The 20063-nt window shown below is 42.7% G+C and overlaps 2 protein-coding genes across 5 annotated transcripts; both read right to left on the minus strand.

Moving 5' to 3' along the window:
- Positions 1-369: 369 nt before the first annotated feature.
- Positions 370-12765, minus strand: fbxl5 (F-box and leucine-rich repeat protein 5). Its single transcript, XM_027145244.2, has 11 exons — positions 12585-12765; positions 10575-10790; positions 7445-7540; positions 6977-7172; positions 5368-5547; positions 5051-5176; positions 4812-4960; positions 4353-4435; positions 3515-4231; positions 2899-3047; positions 370-1725 (listed from the first exon to the last, which is right to left on the minus strand). Exons 1-11 carry the CDS (start codon positions 12666-12668, stop codon positions 1649-1651), a joined length of 2073 nt encoding a protein of 690 aa, XP_027001045.1. The 5' UTR covers positions 12669-12765; the 3' UTR covers positions 370-1648.
- A 1646-nt stretch (positions 12766-14411) lies between these two features.
- On the minus strand, positions 14412-19329 carry syap1 (synapse associated protein 1). 4 transcript variants are annotated; one of them, XM_027145114.2, is made up of 9 exons: positions 18960-19329; positions 18003-18121; positions 17516-17582; positions 17309-17382; positions 17061-17200; positions 16767-16921; positions 16398-16459; positions 15643-15781; positions 14412-15117 (listed from the first exon to the last, which is right to left on the minus strand). In XM_027145114.2, the coding sequence occupies exons 1-9, from the start codon at positions 19144-19146 to the stop codon at positions 14996-14998; spliced, it is 1065 nt and encodes a 354-aa protein (XP_027000915.2). In that variant the 5' UTR covers positions 19147-19329; the 3' UTR covers positions 14412-14995. The 4 variants fall into 4 exon arrangements, with proteins under 4 accessions (XP_027000915.2, XP_027000913.2, XP_047662794.1 ...); XM_027145112.2 differs by having other exon boundaries at positions 14412-15120; XM_047806838.1 differs by having other exon boundaries at positions 16731-16921.
- Positions 19330-20063: the final 734 nt, after the last annotated feature.

A 20063-nucleotide genomic window follows, 5' to 3' on the forward strand; every position in this document is an offset into this window, starting at 1 on the left:
GAGTCTTTCCCCAGGCTCTATTATTTTTTTGCTCTCATCAAGTAGAATATTTTAGTTTTCATTTGCAAACATTAATACAGTTTGATCCATTTAAACAAAGACATCCGAGAAAGCCAAATAAAGAACCAACCCCCCCCCCCCCCCCATATTTCTACTTCCTTCTCGAATGGTTTGCCATGGAATGTTGTGTGTGTGTTGTTCCTGTTTGACCACAATAACAGACTACACAAGGGCCACTAATATCATCGAGGAGAACCTTCACTTCAACAGTCCATCATTTTCATGTGAAATGACTCGGCCTCAGAACGAATACGACTCATCCGATCGTCCTGGAGCCTGATTTCTCACACAGAGTAACTGTTACACAAATTAAGGAGAAGGTTTATTCAGAAGTTTCATTTCAACAAGCAATGCAGTTTAACACTAAATCGGGGTTTGAAGAAAATGTTCAACCAAAAAAATTCCCTCGTTGTGCCCGGAGCTACAAAACTAACTGATGCGTCGATTGACGACATCGTTAACGGAGTTTAGATCGTCTTTCACTTCTGCAGCAGAGTTTAGATGGTGTGAATGGAAGCCTGTTGTGTTTTCCCTGCTCCATGTGGTGCATCAGGGAGGTGAGAATACAGCAATCATGGAAAAAAATTTTCATCCCTGGACTATTCATAAAGAAACTGGATATTTTGATGAAACGGTGATGAGAAGAGGATCGAAACAGGTTTATCTTCAGGTCCACATGATGCCACAGGACAACAACAGCACTGTCGTTTGCAGACGTGGTTGCTGACACAACACTTATTTATTTCGGAGTAATTCGACAGCACGGGATTTTTTTATTAATACGTTAAACTTTCTGCTATTGGATGAAGAAACCATGTGGAAAGAGTGATGCTATTTTTACAGCCATAATCTTTCCAGTTGCAAAATATATTCGAGTGTTCGTTTGGTCGAACGTTTAGGTTCGGAGCACAATTTCATTTTTAGTTGAACTCTTTCACAATCATTCAAAAACTTGGAACCGAAAACCTCCTTTACTCCGATGCCGTGTTGGAGAACGGGGGAGGAAAAAAAAGCAAAGCAGATATTTACAGAACATAACTATACAGTAATCACAGGGTATGATGTTATGAATATGAAGAACGCAGTGTCGAACTTGTTAAATCCTACAGCTGGCAAAGACGTAATTACTCTAGAAGGAAAAAAAAACAACAACAAACTCAAATATTCCATGCTTAAAGAAATGTTTAAAGGACAAACTTAAAGAAAAACAAAAACCTTCCTGTTCCGAACGGCTTATTGCGAGAGAATGAACTCGAGACAAACAACAAAACTTCAATAACACAGTCTACAGATTTACACTCGTTTAACTGCCCGATTGTTCAGAAAAGGCTTCAGAAATGTTAACAAATGTTCCCCACCCTCTCTTTTAAACGTTGAGCGAAATGACTCGAGTTTGACGGCACGGCCTGAGCGCCTCCGATATTTAAAGTGCAAATGCGGGAGGTGCAACAGGACGGGGTTAGAAATGTGAGCAGAGACAGGAGAGGGTGAGATAGAGAAGGATAGGCTGAAGAGGAAAGGGACAAGGAACATGGGATAAAGAGAGAGGAGAGGGGACAAAAGGAAAAGAGCCACTGGGGAAAGATGATCACTCTCCGGAGCGACAGCAAACCCTGAAGCCACACTGTAGATTCTGGCATCCACTCGCTCGGTCGGCATGAGGACCTGCACGGGACACAGAGACGAGGACAGAGTAAAGACCTACAGGTTGGGACACGGATTAATTAGTAAACATCTGAATGCCATCTTGAGGTAGTTCATATAATGACGTGTGTGTGATTTGTAATATTCTCAGCAGAAGTGTATTGTGTGTGTGTGTGTGTGTGTGTGTGTGTGTGTGAGAGAGACTCAGCATTTGTTAATAACCATGATGGTGTGTGTGTGTGTGTGTATGCGTGTCTGTGTGTGTGTCTGAGACTCAGCATTTGTTAATAACCATGATGGTGAAGATGTGCGTGTGTGTGTGTCTCAGCATTTGTTACTAACCATGATGGTGTGTGTGTGTCTCAGCATTTGGTACTAACCATGATGGTGTGTGTGTGTGAGTGTGTGTGTGTGTGTCTCAGCATTTGGTACTAACCATGATGGTGTGTGTGTGTGAGTGTGTGTGTATGTGTGTCTCAGCATTTGTTACTAACCATGATGGTGTGTGTGTGTGTGTGTGTGTGTGTGTGACTCAGCATTTGTTACTAACCATGATGGTGTGTGTGTGTGTGTGTGTGTGTGTGTGTGTGTGTGTGTGTGTGACTCAGCATTTGTTACTAACCATGATGGTGTGTGTGTGTGTGTGTGTGTGTGTGTGTGTGTGTGTGTGTGTGTGTGTGACTCAGCATTTGTTACTAACCATGATGGTGTGTGTGTGTGTGTGTGTCTCAGCATTTGGTACTAACCATGATGGTGTGTGTGTGTGTGACTCAGCATTTGTTACTAACCATGATGGTGTGTGTGTGTGTGTGTGTGTGTGTGTGTGTGTGTGTGTGTGACTCAGCATTTGTTACTAACCATGATGGTGTGTGTGTGTGTGTGTGTGTGTGTGTGTGTCTCACAGCATTTGGTACTAACCATGATGGTGTGTGTGTGTGTGTGTGTGTGACTCAGCATTTGTTACTAACCATGATGGTGTGTGTGTGTGTGTCTCAGCATTTGGTACTAACCATGATGGTGTGTGTGTGTGTGTGTGTCTCAGCATTTGTTACTAACCATGATGGTGTGTGTGTGTGTGTGTCTCAGCATTTGGTACTAACCATGATGGTGTGTGTGTGTATGTGTGTGTGTGCGTGACTCAGCATTTGTTACTAACCATGATGGTGTGTATGTGTGTGTGCATGTGTGTGTTACCATTGATGTTATCGCAGTAGTAGAAGTGTTCGTCGTTGAGTGAGGGACACACAGACACCAGCTCATGCAGTCCCACTTCAGTGATGAACAGACAGCCCGAGAGGTTCAGATGCTCAAGCAGAGGAAGTCCTCCTCCCTGAGAGAGACACCTACACCACACACACACACACACACACACACACGAGACGATAAGCTGCCTGTTATTATAATCAACAACAAATGTGCAAGCATCTTTCTCACAAATCACGAATCATTAGAGGACACTGTTACTGGCATCAATGGCAAGCATGTAGTAAAATTTTATACGTTTTATATTCTAACTGTAATCAGTGAAATACAGACGCCAGGCTTGCCCCAGGCGTCTGTGCTGCGTCTGTGCTACAGGTACAGCAGTGTTGGTGTGTAAACCTACTCATCACTTAAACACACCTACACCGTGCAGGTGTGGAGATAAAAGCTACAGCTCAAAAAAAAAATGACTGGTGCAGTAAACAAACACACAAGCAAACAGAACTGCAATAGTACAGGATATTTTGTTTAGAGTCATGAGATGCGTTTCACAGTTAGAGGTTGTAACAAGTGTGTGTGTGTGTGTGTGTGTGTGTGTATACAGTACCTCAGGCCGAAGTCTGTGATCTGATAGCATCCTGACAAGCTGAGGAACCTCAGAGTTCTACAGGCTCCTGACTGTTTAGTCCTTGTCTTGCCCTCAGTAGGGCATTTAGTCCAAAGCTCAGTGGTGCCCCCTGTGGCTTGAGGCTCACACTGTGCACCTTTCACTGTCCTTAAAGAGGTGTCTGAGCCACAGCATGTGGAGTGACCACACTGCATTTCCCCTAGCGTTCCATACAGTTGCTGCAAGTAGGCGGAGCCAATGTCAGTCCTAAAGCTCCGCCGCTTCATGCTCCTCCTACAGCAGCACGACCTGCCGCCTTCCTGCACTCCTAAAATATCATCGCACCCCTCGCCGTTTCCAGCCGCCACGCCTCCTCTCCTAGTCCAATCAGCTGCGTCCTCTATGTCGGCGAGGACGCCTGGATCCAGAACCCAAACGGGGCTGCAGCTCGTGCTCCGCCCCCCGGGCCTCCACTTGAAGACGAGAGCCGTGCGCGTGCGTCCTAGAGAATACCCGGAGTGCTCGTCCAGAAGTCTGATGGCGGACGACGACGTCTTCAGAAGCTTGTTTTTGCAGTCGGGGCTGTTCTTTGAAAACCTGGGTGCGGTCAGATCTCCTAAACCCAGGGCCAAATTCTTCAGCGTGTAGTCGGTGATCTTCTCACACCCTGATAGGTCCAAATGCTGGAGCGTGCGACACGCCCCCAACTCCGCCCAACTACACAAATGAGAGGGAAAAAAAAACCTTTAAAATTAAGGAATTAAATCTGGTAATTTTTTTACTGAAAATGAAGTAGCATGAAACAAGCGGGTGTAAATATTTGGGATTAAACGCTCACCTTTCAAAAGCCGAGTCAGTAACATCGGTCTGAGTGAGATCCAAGTGCATGAGATTCGGGCAATGACTCAGGATCTGACGCACCTGGTGACGCAGAACAACAAGAAATAAACTGTTTGTTTGGATAAAAAAATGTATATTCCACACACACACACACACACACACACACACACACACACAAACACACAAACACACAAACACACACTCTTACATCTGCACTTATCAGAATGAACCTCGACACTAAGGATGTGATCGTATTCTTTAAATTGTAAGTAGTCCTTTGTACCAAAACCCACTGATGAACTCTGGATTCTGATTGGTCCGAAGGTGTGGCGTTATATTAAGGAAGCGGTTGTAATGCGTCAGCGTGTCTAAAGTAAATGTTGAGCGAACGCTTCACAGAAGAACGTTTAACATTTTAGGAAGGCGTCTCCGGCGTCAGCTGTAAGGAGCTCCTTACCATTTTGCTGGAGACGGCAGCACTGTAAGCCAGGCTGAGGGTGCGAACCGAAGACCCCACCTCCGGGAGAAGGTTCTGGATAATTCCGTTCAGCAACTTCTTTTCTTTGCGCACTGCAATGATGGCCAGAGAGTCCTCGCGTGCCTCCTCTGTACAGGTGACACAATCAGAGCAGCATAAACGCTCCTGTTCTACGCTCAGAAACGGCTCTTTTTTATAAAAGGGAAACCGGGCGTGACCTGATTCGTCGACGTCTGCGTCCTCGTCCCACTCCTGATAGGCTCGTCCTTCGTCCTGCAGGTTCTGCACCCAGTCTTCATCGGGATCCTGGTCTGGCTCTCCTGGAGGACTACGGTAATAATCACCTGGGGGAAACAATCCACGTACGCATGTATATGTATAAAATGACAGAAATGTTACTTCTTCTGTTTTGATGATAGACTCTGTTGTACTTTTAGTGCACGTCTCCTCCCTGAAACATGATCGGTCACGTGATCAGTGTCTCAAAGATGCTGAGTGCCAGGTTGATTTCACACCGCTGAAAATAATCTCTTACCTCTGGCCCAGCGGACCGGGTACAGGTGTCTCCACAGAGAGCCAGTTTTAACCACCTCTGCCCAGGTACGGCACACCTGACCGCAGCGGCAAAGGTCCTCCGGGCCCAGGTAACGGAACAGCCGCACCAGGACCTCCTGAGGCAGTGCTGAGATGTGTGTGCTCGCCGGAGCGTCGCATTCTGCAGGATGGGGAATAAAAGACAAGTCATACACCTATACGTGGTGCACACCTCTCTCCCACATAACGCAGTAATCGCTTTAAAGAACGCAGAAGACAAAGAGCTCCGTGCGCGAAGTAGGTGCCGTCGTGTGGTTTCAGGTTTGTATGTAATCCTGCTGTGAAAACAACAAAGCCTGAATTACTGGTATTTTTAGGCCACACACACATTGTCTGTTGTGTTGATGGTTTGAATAATGTGGTTCTCGTGTGAAACAAACAAATGAGAAGTTCGGTGTGTCGCAAGTTCTGGAAAGCATCAATCAGGATGAATTAACAGGCTACAGTTCAAGGTTTGTATGTAACTGTCTGAAGTATATTCAGTCTTAACTATTTTTGGTTCGGGAAAGACTTCAGCATTTTAAATGCCTCTGGGACTAAAGACGCTTTCGCTATAAATATGGTCAAATACATGACCATGAAGGAGAGTGATGGGGTGCTGCACCAGATGACCTGGCCTCCACAGTCACCGGACCTGAACCCCGATCGAGATGGTTTGGGGTGAGCTGGACCGCAGAGTGAAGGCAAAAGGGCCAACAAGTGCTAAGCATCTCTGGGAACTCCTTCAAGACAGTTGGAAAACCATTTCAGGTGACGACCTCTTGAAGCTCTTCAAGAGAATGCCAAGAGTGTACAAAGCAGTAATCAGAGCAAAAGGTGGCTACTTTGAAGAACCTAGAACATGACATATTTTCAGTCGTTTCACACTTTTTTGTTATGTACGTATATAATTCCACACGTGTTGATTCATAGTTTTGATGCCTTCGGTGTGAATCTACAATTTTCCTAGTCATGAAAATAAAGAAAACTCTTTGAATGAGAAGGGGTGTCCAAACTTTTGGTCTGTATTGTATTTTACACAATCCAAATTTGGTCATTTTCTTATGACATCAACCGCTAGTGAAGCTGAAGCCTGCATCAGAGACACATAAAGACACGACATCTATTTGATCTACTGCTGTGTCACGAGCTCATGACTGCTTACAGAAGACAGTAACGCCGAGGTGTTATTTTGGTCTCCCAGCCATGACGGTCCGTGGCATCGCCGAGATTAGACTCTTGATCTTACGCAGATCTTGCGAAATGCTTTTCCCCTCGTGTCTTTTCTGGGTCCTTGTGACCAAATCAGACCAAAATATTAAAGGTCCATCGTCGTGACACATGGTGACATATTTAGCTGTGAATCTGGACCAGATTTACGTTATAAAATAATAACAGTGACCTGCCTGCCGATCAGATATGACAACATTCCTCAGAGCTTTCGGGGTTGACATTAGTGCTCGGACCCCTAAAAGTGACGTGTGAGAAAACACTATCTGTTGGAATAAAGACACACTGATCTATTTAACAACTACATTATATCTATACGTCACACTACACTAGCCTCTCACCGTCCTCAGTCTTCTCGTGGTCGGAGTATTTGAAGGCCTTGTGTAGCTCCTCGGCCCGACTCCACAGGTTCAAGCCCTTCAGCACCTCGGCGGCCGTATCCCACTGTTGCTTGCTGCAGTGCTGCGCTATCACCTGCCTCTTTATGGCCTTCAGCTCCTCATAGGTGAAGTACTTCATCAGCATGGGCTGAAACACCTAAGACAGGTACACAGGATAAACACGGGGGTGAGACAGGTGAGGTGGCAGGAGAAGGTAAGTACACGGTGACATCCGGCTGTGGCATCATAAACGTTTCTATAGCAACAGCTAACACAGGGACATAGAGCATACTGTTCACATAGGATCTGTGGTGATTAGTGTTGATTGTGTGTAATAAAATAAATACGATGTGCGTTTATCTGATAAAGAGAAGGGATGTTGTTGCGGTGTACAAGTTATGCGGTCGTACAGGTGACGTCTCCCCTTACCTCCTCTTCCTCCTTCATGTGAGGAAGGAAGTCCTGGGTGAAAGCATCGAGCCGCTCTTTCAGCTGCCGAGCGTAGTTCAGCTGCTCGCACTCGCTCTGTTGAATAAAACATGGAGACACAAACGTGAGCACACACTCGGTATCACGCGACACCGCACCAATAAGCGCACACGGCTACAATAAACAAGAGTTAAACGGCGCGTACCTGCGATCGCCGCTCGCAGGTGTGTCGAGCTCCATGTTTACATATATTTTTAAAAATACACCCCACTTAAAGCTACTTAATAACAGCTTCCTGTGAGATCACACCCAAGGTCACACCGCTTAAGCTTGAACGCTACAATTATAAGCTTTTATATACCGAGTCACTGCGAGCTGTCGTCAGCATCTGGCAAAGAAAACCTGGTTTGCTGTTGTCGTTGTATCCGTTTCCTGATTCAGAGCTTTTATAATCTCGACAACACAAACACACGAAAGCAGGTGCACGAATCGTCAGAGTAAACCAGGCGCATGCAGAATTCTTCGTTTTCATAAAACAATTATTAAATATTCCTTCATCACGTCTTGTATAAAAATATATATATAAATACATAAAAAAAAACTATCACTTGTTAGAAGTTCTTAATCAAAAACTTGAGCAAATAATAACTAAAATGATTCCGATACAGGAAGCGTGCCGATTCCTGAGCCGTTCACTCGATTTGGATGTAAATATCCTCAAATTATTGCCGAAAGTCTACACTTTAAATTAGTTATTGTACGATTTTGTGGGAATTTTGAGTTATTGCTTCCGAGTCTGAGATTTCCTCCTTATGATAGATATCATAAATGAGCGTCACGGTGTGTATACATCAGTGCTCTTGTTGTAAATGTGTTATCATGTCAGATAAACACATCATACTGTACGTTAACACAACACATGCTAGGAGATGAGCATTTTTGGGGCTCTACAAGATCTCTCATGAGGTCAGATCTTCAGACTGAAAGCAGAAGCTGTGGACTTCATAGCAGTAGGTCGTTTATTTAAGAGTCCAGTCCTTAGCTGACCCTCGGTTGTAATCATGACGGTTTCCTTCTTCCACGAGGGAACTACAGCATCATCAAGGTTCTGTTTCGAGGCAGGCCTTTAAAAAACGTGTCACACACGTCTCCCTTACATGTAACTTTTAAATAGACAACGATGCATCGCTGCTTATTTCATCTGCTACGTCTTAACAGTCCTTTTCTAGCCCGTTTTAGAGCCGTGCTCCAGGTTTAGTGCGGCGTCTGGCTGCGGTGTCAGTTGTCTACAGTAGCCTGAGTCATCCTAGCAAAGCAGAGTCATCCTCCACCCTGCTCAGCGTAGGCATTAGCACCACACTCTTGGCCTGTACGAAGCCTCAGAGCAGGAACTGATCCCAGATCAGGACCGAACTGATCCCCAAACAAAACAAAAATAAAGGCTGAATGGCATCAACATGCTGCCTTGTTTACAGCCATTTTTGCGATCAAACAAACTTCGTCAGCACACAGTGTTAATCTCAGATGTTCACGTCTAACTCAAATTAAACCCAAGAATAAAAGTCCACGAACAAAGATGTTGTTACATCACTGTGCTCGTTCCTTCCTGTCAGCGCGGAACACAATGTCCTAATTTTGTTGAGATTTCACAAGTGGAAATTTCCCTGATTACCGAGCAGACTTTAGGTGAGCCAAGTCCCAGTATAAAGCTGACTTTCACTGCGCTCATATTTACAAGCGCGTTATTACATCTCGATTAAACACCGCAGGCGGTTAAAGTTTGTATGACACACTGAGGTCTGTGTAAAACAACCCGAAAAGACATAAAAGGCATGACCATATTCATCCTCAGCACATAATTTGGTTTGATTCATTTCTAAATATAATTAATTTACGTATTTATGAAGGAGCCGCTCTGGTAGTTTATCCGAGCACTTGAGTAAAAAAATAAAACACTCATGTGTCCTGTTATAGGAAAATACTCAAGTTACGGTTCCATCCACATATTTTATGCGAATTTTAGTGGGGAAACAAACAAACAAACAAAAACAACATAAAATGCATAACAAATGCATTTAACACTGAATAAAATATTTAAAAAAAACAACAAAAAAAACACAAGGATAATATTTGTTTTCTTTTTTTTTAGGAAAAGTCAACAACTAAAATAGATGAAGTCATTATAGATTAAATTATAGATAATTAATTCATTTAAAATAATAATTGGCTCAAAAAAGGGGTCAGTCATGTGAAAACTTTGTGACAGTTTCCCAGGATTTTGTAAGTATTTACTGCATTATTTATGCAAATATTTCCCACAGGATAAACTGGCAACTTGGATGTAAACAATATAAGACTTTTTACCCAGCAGCATATATTAAAGTGAATTTATTCCTTACAGCAATTTGTAAAAAGCTATTTTTTTATTTACTAAAGAAAAACCCGGATCTTTTATCTATTTATGGCTACAAAAAATGTTGTGAAACACGGTGAAATCTCTCAGTTAGTTCCTGTTATGGTTCACTACAAATAATTGTTTCCCGGCTGGACTGGTTTTTTTTCCTCCCTGAAATTAAAATGTTACTAAAATCGACTCTGAACGGTAAAAAGCTCTCACACTGGAGACTCCTTCCAAAATCTGAGAAAAACAAACAAACAAAAAAATAAAAAGTAAAAAAACCCCACCCACTTCTCCATGGTATCGGTTACTTGATTTTCACGGGTCACGTCACAACCATACAACCACACCGTTCATGTTGCTATAGCGACAACACTGTCATGTGACGAGAGCATTATCACTAATCAGGTTTTACATGACTCGCACTGAATTAATCATTAGCAACAATATTCTGAAGAACGTGCGGGTCAAAACACGCCAGGATCGGTGTGTGACATCGAGGACACGGGACATGATTTGCCTCGCCCTAGTAAACAAATAAAACTGCAAAGTAGTATGGGAAAGAAAAAAAAAAAAAGGAAAAAATCAGGAAATTCGAGAGCTCATTTGCATAACCAGCTTCCTGAGTTATATAAGCTACCGGTGCCAACAGACGTCATTTTCTCTGCATCGCATACAGTCACATAACTAATATTCCTGACAATGTGCTTATATAATCCACCTCTCACTCACTTTGACATTTCTGAGGCCCTTTTCAAAGAGCAGCAGCATCTCAGAGAGCTTGTTGTCGGAATGCACGTTGTAGGTGGTGCGGCTGCGCTGCTGCAGCTGATCGATGATGTATTCGTTCTCGATCTGCTCGTGGATCTTGAACTCCTTGAAGGTGGCGCAGAGCGTCTGGAGGAACGCGCGGAAGTCATTGTTGTTGGAGAAGTTCGTCTTCGTCAGCTGCGAATGACACAGAGCAAAATGTTTTACATTTAAATATTACACCATGGCACAGTGGAATCGACGGATGGCACGTGTTATGTTTGTGTAGCAGCACGACTTAGACGGTAGTCTGATGCTCATACCAGGGGCTTATAGAAATTAATGATACTCATCATTCATTTTCTACCACTTATCCGAACTTCTCGGGTCACAGGAAGCCTGTGCCTATCTCAGGCGTCATCAGGCATCAAGGCAGGATACACCCTCGACGGAGTGCCAACCCATCGCAGTGCACACACACTCTCATTCACTCACACACACACACTACGGACAATTTTCCAGAGATGCCAATCAACCTACCATCATGTCTTTGGACCGGGGGAGGAAACCGGAGTACCCGGAGGAAACCCCCGAGGCACGAGGAGAACATGCAAACTCCACACACATAAAAGCACAGGAAAGTCTTCAGTCATTTACTGTGAGCTCACAACATTCTGCGTCACATAAAACCTAGTAATAAAGACAATAAAGTGAAGGTCACTCTCACACGCAGATTCATCAGCAACGTGCCAACACTTAAAACCACTGAATTCTTATCTCCCGTGTAGGACTAGTTTACGAGCTTTTACAATATATTGGCATGAATACAATTCCTTGCACAATTCCTAACTTTTTTTAATAAGAGCATACAACATTTCCTTTTATATATAAGTTTTGTTTTAACTAAAATAAACATTACATTCTCTTATGCTACATCAGGCCCCTTTTTATCTACAATAATAAAACTATAGATGTTTTTAATGATCATGTTTTTGGACTATGGAAAGCCACCGGGTCAGTAAATGAATCTCTAAAAACATCAGGTATAAACAAGAAACCAGTCATGCAAACTTTGTTTTATTTGTTTTAATAAAGCACCGAAGGCTAACCATTTGCATTTAAAATGTCCCACGTTGCTTTTGTAAAATAGTTCGATATACAAGAAGTTAACACAATATGGCAAACTGCTGTTTTATATTTTGCTTCATAAGCAAAAATAAATAAATAATAGAGCCTGAAAAAAAAAAGCCACACACTTTACAGTACATCAGCAAGCTGGCTATGGCGTCATGCGAATGTACGTGCGTTATGATCCCAATGGCTCTCCACAGAAGATGCGCCATCAAAATCCTATAAATTCAATATCCTGAATATTCAAATATCTTCAAACACGTTAAAGAGTCACTCCTGTGATTCTCTTTCCTTCTTGTACACGTTTAAAGTGAGCTTTAGAGCAGCTCAGGTTTACTGTTTACTGTCAGACTACATGTTTATCACATACAGCTCAGGTGCAGCCGTTAGCTGTTAGCCGTTAGCTATTAGCCGTTAGCTGTTAGCCAGCACGTAACACACGTAATATAAAACAGACGGCTAATAAGTTCATTAGCAAGCTATAAAAAAAACTAGCTGACATTCGACAGCATAAGCATCACGTACGTGTTAAAATAAACGTGTGGGTTTTACATACGACTCCCAGGACTCTGTCAGTTACCTCCTCACAGAGAAGAACTTTATAAATATTCGATTATATCGTGACGTTTTGGGGAAAACAAACGTCGTGTTTACACTAAACGACGTGTGCATTATTTACCTGACTGTAACAAATCGTGCACAGAGCTTTCATCTGATTAAACATTCTCTCAGCTCAGCTACATCCCTACTAGCTAACCTCCATTAGCTAAGATAGCATAACAATTCGGATTCACGTGTATAATACGATATGGAGGCTGTTTACACGCAGGTTTAACAGAAATAATAAGTAAATAAATGTACCTTATCGCAGTAAAGACCGACCAGCTGCTTCATTCGCCAGTGTGGCCCGGTGAACACGTCCACCTCGTCGGGAAAGGGAGCCATCACGCCTCTCCATACACACGCATACACACTCTCTCTCTCTGTCGTACAGAAGCGCGAGGACTGACACGGACCGGACAGACGTCACTGCGTCACGTGATCAGCGAGTCCAGCATTACCATCTGTCATTTAGCAGAATACCTTTATCAAGAATGCTCAGGGGCCTTTCTCAGGGGCCCATCAGTGGTGGACCTGGGGTTCGAACTCATGACCTTCTGATCAGTGATCCAACACCTTAACACCTTGTCATCCTTAGTAGTCGTGGTACTAGTCTATTTATCTATTTATTTGTTTGTTTGTTTGTTTTATTTATTTTTCATTTTTATTTTCTTACTTGTCCAAATAACCTCCACAATATGAACATGATAAGCATAACTTCAGTGACCACAGAACAAAAGTATCAGAAAACACCAGTAGAAAAACTTATTTACATCCTTAAGTCATGGTGACTTGTACAGTCGTGGCCAAAAGTTTTGAGAATTACATAAATATTGGAAATTGGAAAAGTTGCTGCTTAAGTTTTTATAATAGCAATTTGCATATACTCCAGAATGTTATGAAGAGTGATCTGATGAATTGCATAGTCTTTCTTTGCCATGAAAATTAACTTAATCCCAAAAAAAACCTTTCCACTGCATTTCATTGCTGTCATTAAAGGACCTGCTGAGATCATTTCAGTAATCGTCTTGTTAACTCAGGTGAGAATGTTGAGGAGCACAAGGCTGGAGATCATTATGTCAGGCTGATTGGGTTAAAATGGCAGACTTGACATGTTATGCTTGAAATCATTGTTCTTCCATTGTTAAGCATGGTGACCTGCAAAGAAACGCGTGCAGCCATCATTGCGTTGCATAAAAATGGCTTCACAGGAAAGGATAATGTGGCTACTAAGATTGCACCTAAATCAACAATTTAGGTCCTGGTTATATTCCTTACTTGCAGCTCAAATGTATTCATTAGATAACATCTGCTATAAGTGCAAATAGAAGAGAAAAGACATGTGCAAAGGAACAAGTGCAGATAATTATATGGGTATATGTAGAATAGTGAATAAAGTCCTGGCAGGTGTTATGTGCAAAATAGGAATATATGCCAGTTGTCTAATATGTCTAGAAGAAATACTAATTATGTTGAGAGAGAGAGAGAGAGAGAGAGAGAGAGAGAGAGAGAGAGAGAGAGAGAGAGAGAGAATGGGAGAAAGAGGGAGAGAGAGGGAGGAAGAGAGATTGAGAGAAAGAGGGAGAGAGTGAAGGAGAAAGAGGGGAAGAGACAGAAAGAGGAAGAGAGATGTGTGCATAATGTGCATTGTATGTAGAGTAACCTAAAAATCTAGTGTTTATACAGATAATATACACAAACAGCCATAAACTATTGTCTCTATCCATTATATCTATAATCTCAACAGTTCGGCCACAAATATAAAGACAGATTATTTGATTTATTGAAACTTTCCTGTTTGCTCAGATCGGTTTGGCTGATTTTCTCTATGATGCTTTTTATACTTTTACACCATTATCGGAGTTGTTCTGTGATTTCTGTTGATTTTGTGAGACGATTTCCACACAAATGGCTTTACTGAGACAAGACTTTGGCTCTCCAGGTGTGTGGTGATTCATTTCTATACATGTAAACCAGCTCTAAAGACCAAACTCCTTGCTTTTTTTTTAAGCTAATTTATTTCTCTCAGCATCTGATTCCTAATTCACAGAATAGATTTCTTTAGGGAAGTCAGGGAAATAGACACGGTTTAGAGACAAGATAATATTTAATAAAGACAGAATATGATTACTGAGCAGCTAAGAGATGAATGATGTACTGAGAAATTACATTTCTTTTAACAAATTCAGCTTTTTTCAGAAAACGTGAGCACACCGTTCTTCTGTGTTCATCTTCTACAGGATCTGTCCGTTTTATCAGGGACACGCTTTGTCTTAAAAACAACCCAACACACTTATTATTACAGATCTAGGCAATAAAGAAGAGATTACACACAGATACATCTTATATATATATAAAAAAAAGATAGGTGTAATTATTAGAGGCGTCTATTAGGGAGAAGTTTACTGTGCATTATCGCTGCAAGTCCACTATTACATCCACCGAATGCATCTACGCTTCTGGCTGAAATGCGTTTTTAACGCGAATCTCCGCCTACTTCATTTGAATAGAGAGAAAATGTCATATATGTAGCACAGAGTGTGATGCTGAAGCCCCAAGTCATCATAGTGGCTTGTTTGGTCCATTCATTCATTTCCACTCTCCCTTTCTATTCGGTGTAGCAATAAGTGCACACTGAAAGCGAGGGCTTGTGGGGGTTGGGGGGAGATCAGCTAGTCAGACTGCAACATCTCTTCGATCTCGCGGTCCCAGTTTTCGTCGCGGTTGTCCGCTTCGGCTACCACCTCATACTCCTGCAGCTCCCGCTGTAGCTCTCGCTCCCACTCAGATGCATCTTCTGACGAGAAAGAGAGAGAGAGAGAAATAGAGAGAGAAAAAAAGAGAGTGAGAAAGAAAGAGAGAGAGTGGATAAAATTCATGTTCCATAACAAATCAGTTAACAATCAGAGAGGAAAAAAGAGAGAGAGAGAGAGAAAGAAAGAAAGAAAGAAAGAGAGAGAGAGAGAAAGAAAGAGGGTGGATAAAATTCATGTTCCTTAACAAAATCAGTTACCAATCAGAGAGAGAGAGAGAGAAAGAGAGAGAGAGAGAGAGAGAGAGAGAGAAAGAAGAGAGAGAAAGAAAGAAAGAGAGAGAAAGAAAGAAAGAGAGAGAAAGAAAGAGAGAGGGTGGATAAAATTCATGTTCCGTAACAAATCAGTTAACAATCAGAGAGAAAGAGAGAGAGAGAGAGAGAGAAAGAGAAAGAAAGAGAGAGAGAAAGAAAGAGATAGGGTGGATAAAATTCATGTTCCATAACAAATCAGTTAACAATAAGTGTAACAGAAACCAGGCCCAAATCCCAAACACTTCTGCTCACCGTCCTCGTTTTTCTTATCCAGCACCAACTGTTCCATCTCCTTCCTCAAATCCTCCTGATTGATGTTACACGAGTCGAACGCATCACTTACGAACTCGGATACTCCCGGGCTGGTCGAGATCTCCTCTTCTTCATGATTCTGCGGGGGGGGAAATGAGATATTGACAGTGACGTCATCGGCAAAGCAGAGCTGAACTTCTCAGATGCAGCAGTAACATATTAATACAATACAGTAACCTGTACAGAGATCTTATCGAGTTCGGTTATAACGCACACATAATGCATAATGCTCCCTCAGCTCAAAAGTTGTTCGGAAGCCAAGACGTTTCTTATCTGTTTGCGTACACCGGAGGCGCCCGAGACTGAAGGTTTGTTTGTTTTGTGCTTTAAGTAACTGCTCAGGGTGACGATGGAGTCACAGACGGAGAACGCGGGGCTGGAATATGTCCCGGATGAGATCTGGCCTACGTGTTTAATCACAGGCGCAATTTCAAGGAAGCCCAGACACTCCAGTCTGTCATATCTCACGGTCATGTGACACGGTGTCATGTAAAAACCGTCTTAACGAACACCGTATCAGGAGTCTGACGTCACAAAATCACGCCGACTGAAACAAACGGTCACCAAAATACTTTTTGGGAGCGAAGAAAACATGCAAGTTTGTGTAAAGTTTAATACTTTAGACAGTTCGATTATTTTTCATCTTAATTATTATGTCTTTCATGTAACTCGAAACTCTAAGGTTTCTTTCGTACCTCGCTGGACTTCGGCTTGGCGTTGATGGTTGTAGGAGGTGTTTTTGGTCTTCTGGATGATTCTGTTAAACAAAACAAAAATATTTTTTAGGATGATCAAATTAAGGCACAGGAGAGCAAGATGATAAAGATGTCAATGTGAATGCCGTGAACTCTAGGAAGGAAAGTTTAACACGGAAGTCCGACACGTTAAGGGAGTTAAGGACCGAGCTGCATTATACATTATAGCTGCAGAATTGACGCCTTCGGACCGATCGAACATGCCTTCACACGTGCGCCAGGCACAGAGAAACATTATTACTATGGCAACAAAGAGTAGGACGACTCCATAACTGTGTGAACGCAGCTGCAGTGAGATGTGGACAGGACCTGATGAGCTGTCGTCCTGTGGATCGGCTCCTGTCTTGTCGTCCTCTCTCCTTTCGGCGGCTTGCTGCTGTGCCGCCAACGCTGTGAGCTGAGCCGACTGCTTGATGAGAGACACGCGGTAGAAATAGTTCCTCCAGAACACCTCCTCTTTTACACTGCAACACACACGATGGTTTCAGAGCAACAAATACAACGACCACGGAGCAGATTTACACCATCCTCCTTAAAACAGTCTCTGTGATGCGAATGGGCGCGTCCCAAATCGTGGTATCCTGTAACGAGTATGTCACTCACTGTTTTGGAACCAGGTCAAAGCGCATCCTGTTGAGAAGCTCGTCTTCCTGCAGCATGACCAGAGCGGTGGGATACATCTGCTCCACATCGAAGTGGAACTGCACGCCAGCCGGAGGGTCTCGAAGGAAGTTCCTCTTGTCCTGAGAGACGGATAGACAGATGGATAGATAAAACGACAACGCGTTCCATTAAGGTTCCTGCCGCTGATGCTGGTGAATCTTCATTCTGAGCAGAGCAGAAGGACTTACAGCTGATAAAGCCAAGATCTGCTGCTGAATGGTCTCCTCCTCACTGTAACCCACCCATGGAGGCACCGCTGCATCTATAACATCCACAAAAGAGGCGGAAGAGACAGGATTCATAATACCTTGCAGTAAACATAAATCAAACATGATTTTAAGAAAGAAACAAAGAAAGAAAAAGCAAAAAAAGAGAGAAAGAAGGCAAGCATTTACCTGTTTTCTTAGCATTCTTCTCCTGAACAAACTTTTCCTGTTCCTTCTGGAAGTCTCCCAAAATGGTCTGTAGACATAGACAGAGAGACAATTGTCTGCAAGCTCCATAAAGACAACAGGAGAGTGAGAGAGAGAGAGTGGGAGAGAGAGAGTGAGAGAGAGAGAGAGAGAGAGAGAGAGAGAGAGAGAGAGAGAGAGAGACAGAGAGAGAGACAGACAGACAGACAGAGACAGATAGAGAGAGACACCGGTGAGGTAACAACTGTTTATAGCTAATAATATAAGTGTGAACATGGAGTAACATGATGAACTGTATATAGAAACATAATAAACCCCTTTAAAGAGACAGTAGTGTGTGTGGTGTGTCACAGTGGCAACAGAAGACCTGCTCTTTTGTGTCCTTTACAAACAGCACAACTTCACTGTTGTCTTTAACACCATCACCTTCTCCCACACCGAGTGTTTCCCCTGTGTATAAAACACACACCTTGTCGATGATGCTGTCGATGTTTCCTTCCTCCACCGTCTTCTTGATGGTGCTCGCAGTTTCGGTCACCGACTCTGTGATCTTCTTCGTCGCGCTGCTCGCAAAGTTCAGGATGTATCCTTAAGGCACAGATGACAATCCGGTCAAAACCACATGAATAAACCCAGGATCAATGAATGACATTACCACAATCAGACTGTGTGACTTTAGACTGGTTTTCTCTTTATTGTCTTGTCATTTTTTTGTCTGCACTGTCTTTTATCCTGCACCGTCTTGTCTGTAATGTTTGTCTGTTTGCACAGATACACTGTATGTATCTAGGACTAACTTACCAAGTCCTTATCTCTGTGTTTGTGTTATGTAGCATCATGATCCTGGGAAAAACGTTGACTCATTTCACTGTGTACTGTAACAGCTATATGTGGTTGAAATGACAATAAAAAGCTTCTTGACTCTTGAATTGAATAAACTGCTACCAAACACACTCTCTCTCTCTCTCTCTAATTGTCTTTCTCTCTGATTGTGTCTCTCTCATTGTGTCTCTGTCTGTCTCATTCTCTCTCTCTCTGTCTGACTCTCATTCTCTCTCTGGCTCAATCTCTCATTGTCTTTCTTTCACTGTCTCTCTCTCTCTCTCTCTCTCTCTCTCTCTCTCTGTCTGTCTTTCTTTCACTCTCTCTCTCTCATTGTCTTTCCTTCACTGTCTCTCTCTCTCTCACTCTCACTGTCTTTCTTTCACTCTCTCTCATTTTCTTTCTTTCACTGTCTCTCTCTCTGGCTGACTTTTTCCTCTTGTTAAACATCACACGGTTTATTTTCCTGATCTGTTTAAGAATCACGTGGAAGCTAACAGGCTAATAACAGCTAGCATGTATGACAGAAAGGACATAAAGAACATAAACAAACATCTTTTAGCTTTGTCAGTCGTGTGGTGATCAGAAGGAGCCGTAAACTAACCGCTCAGGCCTTTGTTTTGCTGCAGAACCGCCTGGTTCTCGTCATTTCTCTCGGTGTTGTCGGGTTTGTTTACTCCACTATTTTCCTCGTCTTTGTCACTTCCGGATGTTTCCTCAGACTGGATTTGTTCAGTTTTCTGCTCGGATGTGGACTCGATCCCGAGCCACGTGCCCCAGCTTTTAAACATCTTCCTTATCGGCTTATTTTACGCTATTTTATCGAATAAAAACCTCCCAGCTAACCGCTAACGAGCTACATAACAACGGACGAGCACTAACCTACTAACTAGTGCGCAAAATCCTGCAGACTCCGCCTACCGTCTCTATAGCGACGGATGCGTACCGTTCTTACATACTGCGTAGTACGGAAGTGCGCGTTAGAAGACGTCAACGTCACCGTCGGCTTCTTTCATGTTGACCCCATATAAACATAGCGAGAACAAGCGCCCTCTTGTGTACGGGGATGGAATCGACTTGACTCGACTGCTTGCTGCCTGCCTGCCTGCCTGCGTCACCTCGGACTTGCTCGTTGTGAATAAACACAAACACATTTAAATGGATCTAATGTTAATCTTGAATTTTTGTACTATGTTATTCTTTGCAATAACCTTTCGTTCTATGTTTATGTGCTGTAAAAACTGCTTAGAGACAAAGACATTTGAATTTAAACAAACAAACAAACAAACAAACAAATATATATATCAAAGCCCAGATCAATGTTTTGGTTTATTAAATAAAAGTCGAATTGAATTGAACATGTTTTTGTCTGTTTCTGGACAATAACTACACTGAACAACATAGATCAGATTCAGTAGAAGCTTTAATTTCAATTAGCAATTGGGTAAAAAAGAGAAACAATACGTGGCTAAAAGTGACGTGTGGACGCCTGACTTTTACATGTTCACACAGAGTTTGATGCACACAATTATATAGAATGTCTTGATATATGCCGTTCTAATTTCCCTGGAAATAACAGACTCAAAGCTTGTTCCAACATGACATTTACATTTCAAGCATTTTTTCAGACGCCCTTATCCAGAGCGACTTACGTTTTCTAATTTTTATACAACTGAGCAATTGAGGGTTAAGGGCCTTACTTAGGGGC

Source organism: Tachysurus fulvidraco, chromosome 23 (assembly GCF_022655615.1).
Source record: "Tachysurus fulvidraco isolate hzauxx_2018 chromosome 23, HZAU_PFXX_2.0, whole genome shotgun sequence".
Lineage (NCBI taxonomy): Eukaryota > Metazoa > Chordata > Actinopteri > Siluriformes > Bagridae > Tachysurus > Tachysurus fulvidraco.

What these genes read in the sequence shown, in the direction of transcription:
- fbxl5 (XM_027145244.2), bottom strand. Translation starts at nt 12,668, where the DNA reads ATGGCTCCCTTTCCCGACGAGGTGGACGTGTTCACCGGGCCACACTGG. An exon ending in CCCGGTCCGCTGGGCCAGAG is followed by an intron (nt 5,177 to 5,367) that starts GTAAGAGATTAT and finishes TGTTTCCCCCAG; the next exon opens with GTGATTATTACCGTAGTCCT. An exon ending in ACTGACTCGGCTTTTGAAAG is followed by an intron (nt 4,232 to 4,352) that starts GTGAGCGTTTAA and finishes TCATTTGTGTAG; the next exon opens with TTGGGCGGAGTTGGGGGCGT.
- syap1 (XM_047806837.1), bottom strand. Translation starts at nt 19,146, where the DNA reads ATGTTTAAAAGCTGGGGCACGTGGCTCGGGATCGAGTCCACATCCGAG. An exon ending in GCAAAACAAAGGCCTGAGCG is followed by an intron (nt 18,122 to 18,959) that starts GTTAGTTTACGG and finishes CTGTGCCTTAAG; the next exon opens with GATACATCCTGAACTTTGCG. An exon ending in AGATCTTGGCTTTATCAGCT is followed by an intron (nt 17,201 to 17,308) that starts GTAAGTCCTTCT and finishes TCCGTCTCTCAG; the next exon opens with GACAAGAGGAACTTCCTTCG.